Source organism: Bombus huntii, chromosome 16 (genome assembly GCF_024542735.1).
Source record: "Bombus huntii isolate Logan2020A chromosome 16, iyBomHunt1.1, whole genome shotgun sequence".
Taxonomy (NCBI): Eukaryota; Metazoa; Arthropoda; class Insecta; order Hymenoptera; family Apidae; genus Bombus; species Bombus huntii.
This window is the reverse complement of record NC_066253.1, coordinates 8,849,636-8,865,798: the sequence shown is the minus strand read 5'-3', so window position 1 is coordinate 8,865,798 and position 16,163 is coordinate 8,849,636. Positions and strand designations below refer to the sequence as shown.

Genomic DNA, 16,163 nt, shown 5'->3' with positions numbered 1-16,163 from the left:
CTAGTTCGTAAGAATGATACCTAGATTCCGCAGGGCTACTTCGTATACTGTAATATTCTATTACTCTATTTTTACCTTCAATCTTGTGCATTAAAATAACCTCATATTCATCCGGACTAGCGTCGATATAAAGTTCTATCGGAAGTAAGCGCATACAAGGGTTTCATTACCCGTGAAAATTTAGGGACGAATTTTCGGAAATAAAAGGCTAAACCTATGAACTGCCTAAGCTGTGTGACGGTCGTTGACGCAGGTAAAGAACTCAAGGCGTGCATTATACCCGGGTTGGGACAAACTTCTAGGTCGTAAATTACATATTCCAAATAGAGTACCGATGCCTTTAGAAAAGAACATTTTGCAAAGTTAAAGGAGAATCCGGCTTTTACAAGGGTATCTAGTACGGTGTGCAATCCTGTTAGGGCTTGATCTATCGCGTCGGCAATAATTAGGACATCGTCCAAATAGATGACAACGTACGAATGGCACGTCGGCTGTTATACGTGTTTTCAAAGGAATCTCAAGAATGATCTCTCGTTTTGTTTGTTCGCAACATCGAAGTCAGCAGCCGCTGCTGAATACAATGAAGGAAAGTGTAGTACAGATCACTTCGACCAAATGATTTCTTATGTCACCATAATTAAAAAGGGTCAAATGCTACAGAAGACTTGGCATGCCACTACTCCTGAGGATTTCCGTAGTAAACGCTTTGATGGTTTACAAAATGGTAGCAAGGAAGAACATAAATATTAGAATATTTAGACAAGTATGAGTTGCAAAAATTATTAGGGTTGTCCGAAAATATAAGAATCCCATTTTCGACGGAGTCAGCATAGTATCGCCGTCCCGAAAATGACTTCCGGAAGAAACATTAAACGCGCACGCACTTATGTTATGCAAATAAAGGACATCGAATGGATCGAACAAAGGCACAAAAGAATTCGAAGAAAACAACAACTTATTATCCAAATTGATCATCGAGGGTAATCAAGGCTGTATACTTCCTAGAATTAGGATGAATAGGGGTTTGGAGAAACCCACCGGCCATGTCCAGAATAATAAAATATCTCGCTTTTGCAATCTCGCGACTTGATCCGCAATGAGGGGTAAACGATACCGATCCGCGACCGTGTATTTATTTAGTTCTCGAAAATCTACCTATCATCTATCTGAACCATTGTTCGTCTTCACGAGTAACGCAGGGCTCGCGAACGGTGAATTACTAGGCTTTATGATTTTTGGCTGTAATTAAATCGCTTGTTCTCTCACGTACTATTCCACGCTCGCGAAGTTTATTAGGACTCCTTGTACGGCGATGTCAGGATCAATTAATTGTACTTCTAACTGGTCTGTATTTTTTTGTACGAGTACGTAGGGAACCCGTAACGGATGAATCTCTGAATTTTCGAAAAGAAAGATTAATCTACCCTTATCACTACCACGTACCTCATTGTCAACTTCATTAACATCGATCTCGTTTTCGGCGGTTTTATTACAGGCATTAATTATTTTGTTTTGCACATAGCGAGGCTATTTTGTGTAATATTACGTCAAAATCTTGGCTTAAAATTGAACGAGCAATCGCGATATTGTATTGTTAAATAACTATCAGCGAGAACGTGAAAAGTTTATCTCTACCCGCCGACACCTGCAACGGATAAGATTTGAGCGATACGTTTAGTACCAATATTTCTTATTCCTTGTATTACTACTATATCAATCGTTCTTTTGCCAGAAATTCTCAAGACTACGGATTCTTTAATTAGCGAACACTCGGCTCTGAAATCGGGGTAAAATGGAAACGACTCGCCCGGAAGGCTTGATCTACCACTTGGCGCCTCCACTACGTAGAAGTCGATTCGACACTCGGTATTGAAATTATATTCAGGGCACTGCTTTGTAAAGGATTTTCCTCCATAATCAGATTGGTAGCTGCGCACCATGCAGCGGAGTCGAAAAATTGTTAGGTTCCACACTCGATTTTTGCACTAGCAACGGAATTAACTCACGCACGATGGTCGTAAGGTCTTGCACTGTTATAACCGGCACTGGTCCCACTTCTGATGTCGGGTTTACATTAGAATTAGGGTTAGGGGCGTAAAGCGAATCTTCGTTTGGATTACACGTCGTCGTTATGCAATAGAGAAGACATTGGCTAGTGCAAATACGATTACCATAGAACCGGACAAGTAACCGTGGTAATTAGATACTCGAGAAACTAATGACAATGATCCTAGGTTCAATAACGAATCTGCGGACAACGGGACGGTAGTCGCACGCACTCGCAAAAATCTAAGTCGGATTCTGTGTTAATATTCGCTGACCGTAAGGAGTTAATCCTTTTTTTGTCCATGAGACCGCAAGAGAGAATGACTTTCCGTCCCGGTGATACCCCAGAGGAAAACTATGACGGGGTGTGTCTAAGGACACGAGATCATCGGATTCGTCGGGGACATCCTACGTTCGGAAAGTAAGGGAAATTAACGTTGCTGCTAATTGGCCAATCTCCATATCGGTAGTTAGAAAAGGATGCTAGCTGCCCTTGAGGGAGGGTTGCTAGTGGGAGACGTCGTTCGTGGAAAATAGGTCTCTCCTGTCTTCCCGTAACTGGGACAAAGACTGTGTATCTGTTGAAGGATTTTAGGTAACTAGATATTCGTGTTTATGACGGTCCTCGGGCTAGCCGATCACGTACTGTGGAGACGCGTCGACATCTGGTAAACATCCTGCCCGGAGAATAGGATCTGCGTGCGGCAAGCTACGGGACAGAAACCGTTGGAATGTTGGAAAAGAAAGATTTGTAGCGGCACTGCCACGTGCCGCTACAAATCTTTCTTTTAAGGAGAGCTATAGGATTACTCAATGCCTTTGTTAGATGGAGAGTTCGTCCCGTTGACCGCGGCCACGTTCGGGAACTAATTGTCGCCTTGAGCCCAAGCTCATTGTCACAAGTCTCAAACAAATACAATTCGTTAGAATGACGGTAAATCGTTTAGTTACAACTGTAGATTTTAATTACAACGTTTTTATGGATTTTCACGAGGCATCAGAGGGAAGGAACCGGTGTCCTCTTATCTCCGACATATATATATGTCGGAGATGAAAGAACACCGGAGCCTTTGGAATTTTGGATAATCCCGCAACATTGTAACCTAGAGTCTACTATAGCTGTAATTGAACAATTGTAGTTATTCAATCCGATTGTAATTGTTCGAGAGTTGTGATAATGAGCTTGGGCTCGAGGCGGCAGTCAGTCGCCGAACATAGCCGCGGTCACGGGATGAACGCTTTGTCTAACAAAGGTATGGAGTAATTCTATAGCTCTCCTTAAAAGAAATATTCGTGGCGACACGCGACAGTAAACATTCCAACGGTTTCTGTCCCGCGGCTCGCCACACGCAGACCCTATTCTTCGAGTAAGATGATTGCCAGATGTCGATGCGTCTTCGCAGTACATGTTCGGCTAGCCCGAGGGCCCGTTATAAATCTTAAGGTTTAGTCAACTAAAGTCCTTCAAACAGACAAACAGTCTTTGTCCCAACTACGGGAAGATAGGGGAGACATATTTTTCAACGAGCGGCGTCTCCCACTAGCAACTTTCCCTCGAGGGCGGCTAGCATCTTTTTCTAACCACCGATATGGAGATTGACCAATTAGCAGCAACGCCAATTTCCCTTACATTCTGAACGAAGGCTTTTCTCGACGAATCCGATGATCTCGTGTCCTTAGACACATCCCATTATAGTTTTCCTCTGTGGCATCATCGGGGCGGGAAAGACATTCTCGCTCGCGATCTCACTGATGAAAGGAGTAACCCTTTACGACCAGTGAGTATTACGCATCCGAATTAGATTTTGTGAGTGCGTTCATCTATCATCCCGTCGACCGCGGATTCGTTATTGAACTTAGGATCATTGTCATTAGTTTCTCGAGTACCTAACTACCGCGGTTACTTGTCCGGTTCTATAATAATCGTATTTGCACTAGTCAATGTCTTCTCTATTGCATAACGACAACGTGTAACCCAAACGAAGATTCGTTTCACGCCCCTAACCCTAATTCTAATGTAAACCCGACATATATATATTTTAAATGTGATAGTGTTAGGTTATCTATTTTATGTTTGTTAAATATATGTGTATTTTATTTAATCTTATATTTCCCCCCTTTTTAATTAATTATATATATATATATATATGTCGGAGATGAAAGGAAAGCCAAAGCCTTTCCTTGGAAATTTTGGGAACATCCTCTAGTACCTTAGCCTAGATTTTATTATAGTTGTAATTGCTTAAGATTTGTAATAAGCGAGATTGGGTTCGAGGTGACAATCGGTCGCTGAACGTAGCCACGGGATGGATGTTTTATCTAACGGAGGTCTGGAGTGGTTGTATGTGTTTTCCGAGAAATGTGGTTGTGGCGGCATGCGGCCTCGAGAGCGGGCCGAGCCACGTGTGATGTTGCCTCGGAGGTGCCGATGCAATGGGACATACATTGTATTAGTAATCAAAACTCCAGGCAGAAACTGCCTAGCAACGGCGTTTGGAACTTTCTCGATGCTTCCAACGAGTGTGCCTAGCAACGGCGTTTGGAACCTTCTCGATGCCTCCAAACGGGTATAGAAAACAAAATGCAATCGTACAGGGAGAAAAATCTCCACGAGGCTGGCATTCTTGCGATTGCCTTGGAGAGTGATACATCGAGCATTTTCGACGATCGCATTTGCGTCTAAGTTAGTTTCGCTTAGTAAGGAGTTATCCCGGTGACCGTGGATTCGTTTGAACTCAAACATTGCTAATAGTATTATTTAATTTAATTATTCGTAGATCGTATTATTCATTAGGCTTAGTGTTTGTTAGACTTATTATTAGTCGTACTTATTATTTGTTAAGCTTAGTGATAGACCTGTATATACGTGTAAATAAAATCTCGGCTTTGTGAAACGATGGCTAGTCCACATGAAGAGTCGTCGCGCGCCCAAAATTCGAATCGTGATCCGACATATATATATATATATATATATATATATATATATATATATATATATATATATATATATATATATATATATTACATTTGTAGTTGCGCATAGATTTTATTAAAGAAAAGTGTTAACAATGTGTTTTCATGATTTATTTCTCGCGCCTGACTTCCATTAATCCTTAATATTCCTGTAGCCGTGACGCCTGTAAATCTAACATGGCTGCTCATAAATGTCATCAGCAAAGTTATAGTGACGGGTCTTTAATTTTGTTTAATATCGAAGTAATTTTCCGTCTGCCGCTCGTTTTTCCTTATTCTACCGCAATTAGAACATTTATTTATTAATATTGTTTTAAAGTGACAATAGTATTATTCGTGTGAATATACGTATATATATATATATATATATATATGTTTATGTTGTGTATCATTTCAATATGGCTAATGTTTTGTAATTCTTCGATTGCGTTATTTATTGTTTTGAGTAGTTTATTTTATAGAGTGTTCGATAATATAAAACATACGCACACACACATATGTATATATATATATACGTATTCATATGCATATTTCTTCTGGCAGTGTAGTATTCATACGAAGTGAAATGTCAATTATTTATTTTATATTAACTTCATTTAATAAGATAGAACACGCACACGCACACGTATATATGTATATATTTCTGGCAATGTGATTTTCATTTAGATTCTTTAGCGATGTAATGTTGTGTATTTCAGGTTATGTGTCAATCATTTGATTTCATATATACATATATATCTTGTATTGTGACAACATAGTATGGAAGGTTTTGTTTCTAGATTATTGTGTGTTTAATGTGTGTTTACATATTTGTGTTTGATGATAGAATTTCTGTACGCAATTCCTCAAGTCGTTGCGCTGTTAATTATTTTGAGCGTTTGGCCTATCGACAGATTGTCGCTTAGTCCCAAGTGTTGCGTTGTGTGTTCTATTTCTTTTGTAGATTATTAGTAGTAGTTTTAGTTGAGAAAATAGATTATTTATATGTTTATATAGAAACATGCATGTTTCGTAATGTAGTTCTTATTTTATAACTCTTTACCGGAATGTAGGCTAGTTTTAAGTATGTATCTTAGATTACTGTTTGATAGAATGCGCACACATATATATATGTTTCTGACAATGTAACCTTTATTTCTTTAATAATACAATATTGTATGTTTTATGTATTCGTTAGACTATTAGTTTTTGACTTCATATATACTTATATTTCATAAATTGATAATATTGTATTTGTTGCATAGTATCGGAAGTATTGTCTCTAATATTTACTAGTTTATTACATGTCTGGCATATATGTTTATACTTATATGTAACTCTCCAAGTTGATTGATTAAAATATATTTATATATACATGTATTCCTGGCGTTTCAATTATTTCCCCTTTTGTAGTTATTCTTATTTCCTGGCTTATTTGTTTGGTTCGTAACTCGTTCAATCCATTAGCTGGTTCTATTTATTTTATTTTATACTGGTTGGATTTATATTATATTGAACCACAAGTTTTCAAATTGCAAGTCGGCTATTGGTAGGTTTATTTAGAGTTGTGTGTATGTGTATTTTGTTTATTGGTTGGATCTATTAGTCGCCCTCGTTTTGTTAATCCTTCCTTTAGTTTCGTAGCGCCGTGTGTTCGTTTGTGCATTCAAATCATTATTCGCGCGTTTTGTATAGAATGATTTTCTTGTTCTTGTTACGGCGCGTGCGGAGCGCGGGCGGTAAGTTTGCCAAGCTTAAAGCGTTCTCTATTAGTTTCTTCTGTGTGGTGTATCTTTGTGTCAGTGTATCATGGCATAATGTTTTCATTTCTCGGGTTTATCAGAAATAAGAATAACCTTTTATAGAAAAAGAAAATTTTTATATTTATATATATTATATTATTTTTTCTTTCCGTTTTTTTCTTCTTTTTTTTTCTTCTTCCCCCCGTTTTTTTTTTTATTGTTAAAACTTTTGTTTTATTTTAGGTTTTACGTACTTGTTATCAGTGAAAATAAATATTATGAATACTACTTGGGTTATAATTATATACATATATGCGTACGTATTGGTAAGTAGTATAAATGAGATTTGTTTTATTGTTATAAATATACAAGTATATATTATCAATAGGAATAAATATTACAAATGTACCTTGTCTTCGAATATATATATATATATATATATATATATATATATGTCGGATCACGATTCGAATGTTGGGCGCGCGACGACTCTTCATGTGGACTAGCCATCGTTTCACAAAGCCGAGATTTTATTTACACGTATATACAGGTCTATCACTAAGCTTAACAAATAATAAGTACGACTAATAATAAGTCTAACAAACACTAAGCCTAATGAATAATACGATCTACGAATAATTAAATTAAATAATACTATTAGCAATGTTTGAGTTCAAACGAATCCACGGTCACCGGGATAACTCCTTACTAAGCGAAACTAACTTAGACGCAAATGCGATCGTCGAAAATGCTCGATGTATCACTCTCCAAGGCAATCGCAAGAATGCCAGCCTCGTGGAGATTTTTCTCCCTGTACGATTGCATTTTGTTTTCTATACCCGTTTGGAGGCATCGAGAAGGTTCCAAACGCCGTTGCTAGGCACACTCGTTGGAAGCATCGAGAAAGTTCCAAACGCCGTTGCTAGGCAGTTTCTGCCTGGAGTTTTGATTACTAATACAATGTATGTCCCATTGCCTGGTTACAGCAAGAGGCAAAAACCTCTTAAACAGCATAATAAACAACAACCTCAACTACCTCACCACATACGAACCCACATACTGGCCCACTGACACCAACAAAATACCCGACCTTCTCGACTTCTTCATAACTAAAAATATCCCATCAAGACACGTCCAGATCAACTCCTCGGCTGATCTCTCCTCTGATCATTCTCCCGTGATAGCAACAGTCAGTTCAACAATCATCGAGAGTACACCTAATGGCTCCATTCACAACCAACACACCAACTGGCAGCTCTTCAGAGAAGTCTTTACACACTCAACCTCAGCCTTCACCCCACTAAAAACAAAGGAAGATATCGAAGCAGCCACGGAATACTTAAACACGAGCATAATAAACGCAATCCGCCTCTCCACACCGACAAAGCCAACTAACAGCAAACAAGAATATCCACAATACATACTAAAAAAAATAGCAGAAAAACGTAGACTAAGAAGAGTATGGCAAACCCACAGAACACCGGAGGACAAACGCAAACTTAACAACGCAACTAGAAAGCTATCCAGAACCTTAACAAACTATAAAAACGACTGCTTCCATAAATACCTCGCCAGCTTATCGCCCACAGCCGACGCCAACTACTCACTATGGAAGGCCTCCAGGAAACTCACACGCCCCCCACAAATAATCCCACCTATCCGCCGTCCGCAAGGTGGATGGGCGCGAAGCCCTATAGAAAAAGCCGACCTGTTTGCAAAACACTTGTCAAATGTATTCAAACCCCATTCCCCCCAAGCCGCCGCGGACGTTACTGAATACCTACACACCCCCTTCCAAATGTCCCCTCCTATCGAACCCTTCTCCTCTGCTGAGACTATAGAAACAATCAGTCGCCTAAACCCCAAGAAAGCAGCAGGACACGACCTAATAGGCAATAGAGCAATCAAGGAACTTCCCACAAAAGGGATAGCACTCATCACATCGATTTTTAATGCTATCCTTCGCCTGGAACACTATCCTAAGGCTTGGAAAATCTCATTGATTACCCTCATCCCTAAACCCGGTAAACCGATACACGAAACCTGCTCCTATCGCCCAATCAGTCTTTTACCTACCCTGTCCAAACTATTCGAGAAGATGCTCACGAACCGACTCCTTCCAATCCTAGAGAACTTGAAAACACTCCCAGATCACCAATTCGGCTTCCGAAAACATCATTCTACAGTAGAGCAAATCCACCGCTTAACTCATACGATCAGCCAAACACTCGAAAAGAAAAAATATTGCTCAGCGGTTTTCCTAGACATCCAACAGGCATTCGATAAAGTATGGCATGAAGGGCTACTATACAAACTTAAAAAGATCCTACCCCACCCCTACTTCTCCATCCTAAAATCATACCTAACAAATAGACAATTCATGGTTAAATACCTAGACGCCACTTCCGCAACATTCCCAATAGAAGCCGGCATACCCCAAGGTAGTGTCCTCGGACCCCTACTGTACTCCATCTACACTGCCGACCTACCTATATCAAACGATATAACAATAGCGACATTTGCAGACGACACAGCGCTATTAGCTTCCCACGCAGACCCGGTAATAGCCTCATCCACTCTCCAGCGAAGTCTCGACTCCATGGAAAAGTGGTTTCACAAATGGGGCTTCAAAGTCAACGAAAAGAAATCCTCACATGTAACCTTCACGCTCCGAAAACAAACCTGCCCCCAGGTCACCATCAACAATGCAACAGTTCCTAGCAGGCACACAGTCCGATACCTGGGCATGACCCTGGACAGGAGACTAACGTGGAAGACACACATCTCAGATAAAAGGAAGCAACTAAAGGACAAACTAAAAAAACTCTATTGGCTCACGGGCCGACGCTCCAAACTAAATTTACAGAATAAAATTACCCTCTACAAGACCGTAATAAAACCTGTCTGGACCTACGGAATCCAACTATGGGGAACAGCAAGTAACTCCAACATCGAAATACTCCAACGCTTTCAATCGAAAACGCTAAGATCCCTAATTGACGCACCTTGGTATGTAACCAATGAAACAATACACCGCGACCTCAAGATACCCACCGTCAAAGAGGAAATAGCAAAATATAGCAACAGATACAGCAAAAGAATCAACAAACACCGAAACCCCCTAATCACTGGACTACTCGATACGACGGACCAGATTCGCAGGCTGAAGAGGCACTACCCGCTAGACCTAAACGTTAGATTCATTTAATTATCCAAATCAAGCATATGCACTTACTTATAATACTTATAGATCATAAATTATATCTATCTATAATAAGTATTAACTTATTGTAAATAAACAGCCATGTCACTGCGCCACGCCAGAAAAATTACTGAAAATTCTCAACGCGAGAATTGATTGTAATTTCAACAAATAAATAAAAAAAAAAAAAAATGTCCCATTGCATCGGCACCTCCGAGGCAACATCACACGTGGCTCGGCCCGCTCTCGAGGCCGCATACCGCCACAACCACATTTCTCGGAAAACACATACAACCACTCCAGACCTCCATTAGATAAAACATCCATCCCGTGACCGTGGCTACGTTCAGCGACCGATTGTCACCTCGAACCCAATCTCGCTTATTACAAATCTTAAGCAATTACAACTATAATAAAATCTAGGCTAAGGTACTAGAGGATGTTCCCAAAATTTCCAAGGAAAGGCTTCGGCTTTCCTTTCATCTCCGACATATATATATATATATATATATATATATATATATATATATATATATATATATATATATATATATATATATATATGTGCGTGCAATGGTAAATATGACGGCTTATTTTTATGAATCACTTGCATTATCAATGGAAGTGAGTGTTATAAATATCGCCTACTTTACAACATGCGTGTATATATATTGGTAAACATAAGTGAAAATTATATGTATAGTTATAGATGTTGTTTGTTTACAAATGGATAGCAAAAGTATTTGGTTTCGTGAGTGACGTACAGGTGCTTTACAGTTCTCCGGTGTGGATTGCTATTCCTTGGACTAAAAAAAAAAAAAATTCCTTCGATGTCTGTCAGATTATTGTAAACGAACATGCATGGAAGGATTTTCTGCAGAGATTCAAAATACTCTCTGGATTCCTCGTGAAACATCTGGACAACACCTACATGTTCTTCCATCCGTCATTCAGAGAATGGTTGATGAGTTCGCCATCAGTTCTGTACACACATATAAAAATAGTTAATGTATATACTTTATAATTTTTATAAGTTTCATTCGGACCTGTCCCTTTGTACAAATACTGTATCCCTGTATGTAGTATAATATATATATAATATGTTATGATTATGTTAGTTGTTATTTATTATATATATTTTCCTTAACTCTCTCCCTTTTTTCTTGTTTTCTTTTTTTTTTTTTATTAGTACCTAACATTGCTATTATGATGCTGTATTACATTGTATTGGCTATTATTTGTATGTGCGTGCGACGAATTTTTCAACATGGCCGCTCGCGTGTATCTTTGGTATGGCGTTGGCTTAATGTCAACAGTAGCGTGTTGTTGAAATAGCTAATTAATTGTTAATCACTATAATTTTATTTAGTGGTGTTTTTGTAATATTGTTTTGTGTTTCATGATATTGTGTGTGTCAATACCGTGTGCTACTTTAATGTGATAGCATGGATTGTGTTGTTTTCGAATTTCAATAGTCATTGTTTTGATATACGTGACTTGCATTTATATAAATCTCGTTTAATTTAGTTAATGGTTTGTGTACTGTGTTACCAGTTATTTTCGTGTGGCATAACTTTATTCCTTTGCACCGAGTTCAGTCATGTCTTGTTTTTAATATTTAGTTAGTCTATCTTGATTAATTTCTAACCTATTTCTGTGTTTATTGACCTTTCTTATTTTCCCTATTAATTTATTATTGCTTGTACTTGCTATTTGCTATTATTTTGTGTATGATATGAATTAGTTTCCTTATTAGTGATTAAAATCTATTTGTTAGATTAACATTGTCTGTAATTTTCGGATTCTATTCTTTCGATGCTGCATTACTTACCTAGACCATTCCCACAACATCATCCGATTCTTCGATATGCCTTGGATACTTACTACGGTTGCCTTCAATCGTCTTATATCTGTGGCCATAAAGGTACTGTTTAGTTTATTTAGTTTAATATGTGTATAATGCATTGTGTGTGTGACCGCTATTGTGCATTACAAAATCCACTTCTACGTGTTAGATATAATAATATAACAATACTACGTAGATTAATACATAATAAAATATCCTTTTACTTTCAATTAATCTATCTTAATTATTTTCTAACCACTTTCTATACTTATCAGCTATTTTATTTCTTCTTGTTAATCTGCGAAATTCATGCATGTACCCTTCCTTGTATGGTGATTAATTGTTCACGACGTAAGTTGCACTTTCACTGTTTTAGTTATTCGTTGAACTAACACGTTTTACATTCAAACAGTAATTTGAGCACTCGTAATAAACTTCTTTTTCTTTTCAGGTTTCCGCTATCTGTGTTGTTCGACGAACAGTGCCATGCTTCCACAGTATTGTTATGACATTTAGTACTGTTGTATTTTGCATTAAGGCAATTGAGGTTAATTGGTTCATTTATTTTTCGGCTGGCTGTTGTACATGGTGTTCCGCAAACAGGGAGCCATAACCTATTTTGCACGTAAACCTTCTTGTATGATGATCACTTGTTCGCAAGGTAACTTTCACTTCCACTCTTTTAATTATTTATTGAATCAACACGATGTATAAAAAAAAAAAAATGATTGGAGTACACATAATAATTTTTCTTTTTTTTTTTTTTTCTTTTAGGTTTTCGTTATCTGTATTATTCGACGAACAGTGTCACACCTCCTTTTGATTTATCCACAATATAGTTATAACACTTAGTAACCTTGTATTTTGCACTGAGACAATTGAAACTAATTTATTCACTTATTTTAGGTAGCTGTCATACATTATGCTCCACGAACAACGATCCATAACCTATACTTGCACGTACACTTTCTTGTATGTTGATCACTTGTTCACAAGGTAACTTTCACTTTCATTAGTTAATTATTCATTGAGTTAACACGTTTTATATTTAAGCAATAATTGAAACACACATAATAATTTTCCTTTTTCCTTTTAGGTGTTCGATATCTGTATTATTCGACGAACAGCACTACAACATACACTACTGCACTACGTTGCCCACTAAAATCGCTTTATTCATTGCTTATTTCGATTATGCGCTAGTTTTAACTTGTTTAAGTGCACCGTTCGCGGAATCCCTTTTACTTGAATCTTGACGTTTTGGTTCTGCAAGATTTCTAGCACTTTGTATGGTCCAGTATATTGATAGGAGAATTTTCCTTTACTGGGTTCTTTTAGTAAATATATCGAATCTCCTATTTTAAAGTCCTGAGGGTCGATTCGTCGGTCGTAATATTCCTTTGATCTTAGTTTGGATTTTATCAAATTTTCTCTCGCCATTCGTTGTACGGTGTTAATTTTATCGAACAAATCTTCGAGATATTCTGCGTATGTTGGTTCCATGTTCTCTTCGATTATTACTTCACCAGTAGGTTCTCTGGCTAGATGTCCAAAAACTAATTCGTGCGGGGAGAATTTCGTTCCTTCGTGTACAGAGGTATTATAGGAAAACATAGCTAATTCTACCCATTCCTCCCATTTTCTGGAATTTTCAATGTATAATTTGAGATATTCAATCAGTACGTGGTGAGATCTTTCAATTGAACCGTTACTTTGTGGATGATATGCCGTCGTGGTATATTGTTTGATGCGGAATCTCTTTGCTACTTTCTTCATTAGTGAGGATGTAAAGTTCGTTCCTTGATCAGTGAGAATAGCTCTCGGTGATCCGAAACGACAAATAAATCGCTTTACGAAAGCGTCCGCTATCTCGACTGAAGAGATTCCTCCTAGTGGAATCCCGATTGAGTATTTTGTTAATAAATCTTGGATGGTTAATATATATTCATTTCCCCTTTGGGTTTTTGGTAATGGACCTACAATATCCATACTAATCTTGTCGAACGCTTTACCTGGTGTGTCTGTAAGTACCATTGGTTGTTTTGCTTTTATTCTTGTGAGTTTCTTCAATTGACATTCCTTACATGTTCTCACGTAATCTTGAATTTCCTTTTTCATATTTTCCCAATAGTAGTGTTGTCGTATTCTTTGACAAGTTTTGGTAATTCCTTTGTGTCCTGTTACGCTTGATTCATGTTTTTCTCGTATTATGTTGTTCCGCGTTTCCACAGGTGGAGTAATTACTTGCCCAGTGCAAATGGTGATGGTTAAGGTTTTTTCCATAAACATTTCCTTTAATTTCCTGATTGTATATCGCCAGGGTATTTCCTCCAAGTTTCCTTTGCTAATGCTAAACGAAGTTAACTGTTTTTCATTTACTACGTCTAATAGAGATCTTAGCGAGTTTAATAAATTTTCTGGTGTTATTGGAATATTTCTATTTTCCTTTATCGGCAGGGATACAATGTATTTTCCAGAATCGTAATTCAATCTTGCTTTTTCTAACATTAAATCTTCATAACGAGGCAATTTTCCCGTTTCCTTCATTTCTAAGGCTCCTTTATCTATCGGATTGCCATGTATATCTATAAATACTACTTTATGGTCATTTACTCTTGCAATTGAGTCTCGGGTTTCTGAAATTTTTAGTTCCGCAATTATCGTAGGTCTCGTGTCCTTTTCTCGTTGTTGAATTAGTTCTGGAATTACAGTGAAGGTCTCTTTTTCGCTTGTTGTATCCGTGTCTTCTTTTTCTCGATTGGTTATTTCTCTATCTGTACTTACATCGGTTTCTGCTAATGCTTGGTCTAAATATTTTATAGGGGTTTCTTCTATTGTAAAATGTTTTCGGGTAAAACCCTTTCCTTGATTTTTAGAATCACTGGATTGAGGCAAGACGTGTGGTTTAGCTTCGAATATGGGAGAATCTTCGGTTGACGTATCCAGCTTAAATCTTTTTGAGACATGCGTATCCTTTTCTCGTTGTGGAGTTAGTTCTGGAATTACGGCGGAGGGTTCTTCTTCGCCTGTTGTGTCCATGCGCCTTTTTCCTTGATCAGTTATTTCTCTATTTGTGTTTACATCGAGCTCGGTTAGCGCTTCGTCAAAATATTTTACGGGTGTTTCTTCCAGTGTAAGATGCTTTCGAGTAGAAATTTTTCCTTGTTTTGTAAGATCAGTGGATTGAGGCAAGACGCGTGGTTTAGCTTCGAATATGGGAGAGTCTTCCGTTGACGTATCTATTTCGAATCTTTTTGAGACAGGATAGCGAATCGGTGAGACTTCCTCTCTCTTTCTGATTGGTAAACAAACTTCCGGAGGGTTCCTAGATAATGCGTCTGCGTTTGCGTTCGCCCTGCCTTCTTTGTATACAATATCAAATTCAAAGTCCGATAATTTTAAATTCCATTTCCAAATTCTGGAAGTAGGATCTTTGATAGAATGCATCCACACTAAAGGTTTATGATCGGTTACGATGGTAAACTTTCTTCCGTAAAGATACGGTCGGAAGTGCATTGCGCTGTAAACAATTGCCAGACGCTCCTTTTCTATGGTAGAGTAGTTTTGTTCGGCGGAATTTAATAGTCTTGAGGCATACGCAATCGGCAAATCCTTTCCGATTGGCCCTTGACTCAGTACACCGCTTATTGCATATCCTGATGCGTCTGTGGTAAGGTTAAAGGGTTTAGAAAAGTCTGGATATTGTAGAATGGGTATCGTCATTAACGCTGTCTTTAAATTATTAAATGCATTTTCTTGATTTTCTGTCCATTTAAAGGGAGTGTCTTTCTTTAATAGTTGTGTCAATGGTTTCGCGACCTTGGAGAAATCGGGGTATAAATCTTCTGTAATATCCTGCTAGTCCCAGAAATTGTTTGATATTTTTCGCCTTCTTTGGTCGTGGAAATTTTGATACGGCTTCGACTTTCTTTGGGTCGGGTTTCACGCCATCCTCACTAATTATATGTCCTAAATAACTCACCTCGTGTCGTAAAAATTCGCACTTATCAGGTTGTAATCGTAATTTAGCTTTCCTCAGTCTTTCCATTAATTTATTAAATTTAATTTCGTGTTCTTGGAGAGACCTGGAATAAATCACTATGTCATCCAGATAGACGAATAGTTCTATTCCTTGCAGACCAGATAATACCGAGTTCATCAAACGTTGAAATGTTGCTGGGGCATTTTTTAATCCAAAGGGCATTCTTTTGAATTGAAAATGTCCGTATGGTGTCGAAAATGCCATTTTGTGGGCATCTTCCTGTGACATACGGATCTGGTGAAAACCTGATGCTAAGTCAAACGTGGAAAAATATTTTGCACTTCCTAATTGATCCAATATTTCTGTAATGTTGGGTAGTGGGAAGGCATCGCC

At 38.0% G+C, this 16,163-nt stretch overlaps 2 protein-coding genes and 1 long non-coding RNA gene across 28 annotated transcripts in view; 2 read left to right on the top strand and 1 right to left on the bottom strand.

Moving 5' to 3' along the window:
• Positions 1-16,163, bottom strand: part of LOC126874325 (uncharacterized) — a 153,316-nt gene that overhangs the window by 13,845 nt on the left and 123,308 nt on the right. The window lies entirely within an intron of this gene.
• The window catches only part of LOC126874329 (uncharacterized), a 42,077-nt gene that overhangs the window by 14,014 nt on the left and 11,900 nt on the right, over positions 1-16,163 (top strand). For 4 of the 26 annotated variants that reach the window (XR_007692723.1, XR_007692719.1, XM_050636237.1 and 1 more), the window contains one exon: positions 12,563-12,716. The exons of 3 other annotated variants lie outside the window; for them this stretch is intronic. Coding sequence is in view for 7 of the 23 variants with exons in the window: in XM_050636237.1 (XP_050492194.1) it covers positions 12,563-12,627 (65 nt within the window). In the remaining 16 variants the exon portion in view is untranslated. Of the gene's footprint in view, positions 1-11,311; positions 11,403-11,496; positions 11,867-11,901; positions 12,140-12,239; positions 12,450-12,562; positions 12,785-12,884; positions 13,034-16,163 lie in introns of those variants that run through there. 19 more of the 26 variants (XR_007692733.1, XR_007692730.1, XM_050636244.1 and 16 more) reach the window with 14 other exon arrangements.
• Positions 4,352-7,067, top strand: LOC126874349 (uncharacterized). The gene is made up of 2 exons (XR_007692763.1): positions 4,352-6,737; positions 6,984-7,067. It is a non-coding gene; the product is annotated as an uncharacterized LOC126874349 (long non-coding RNA).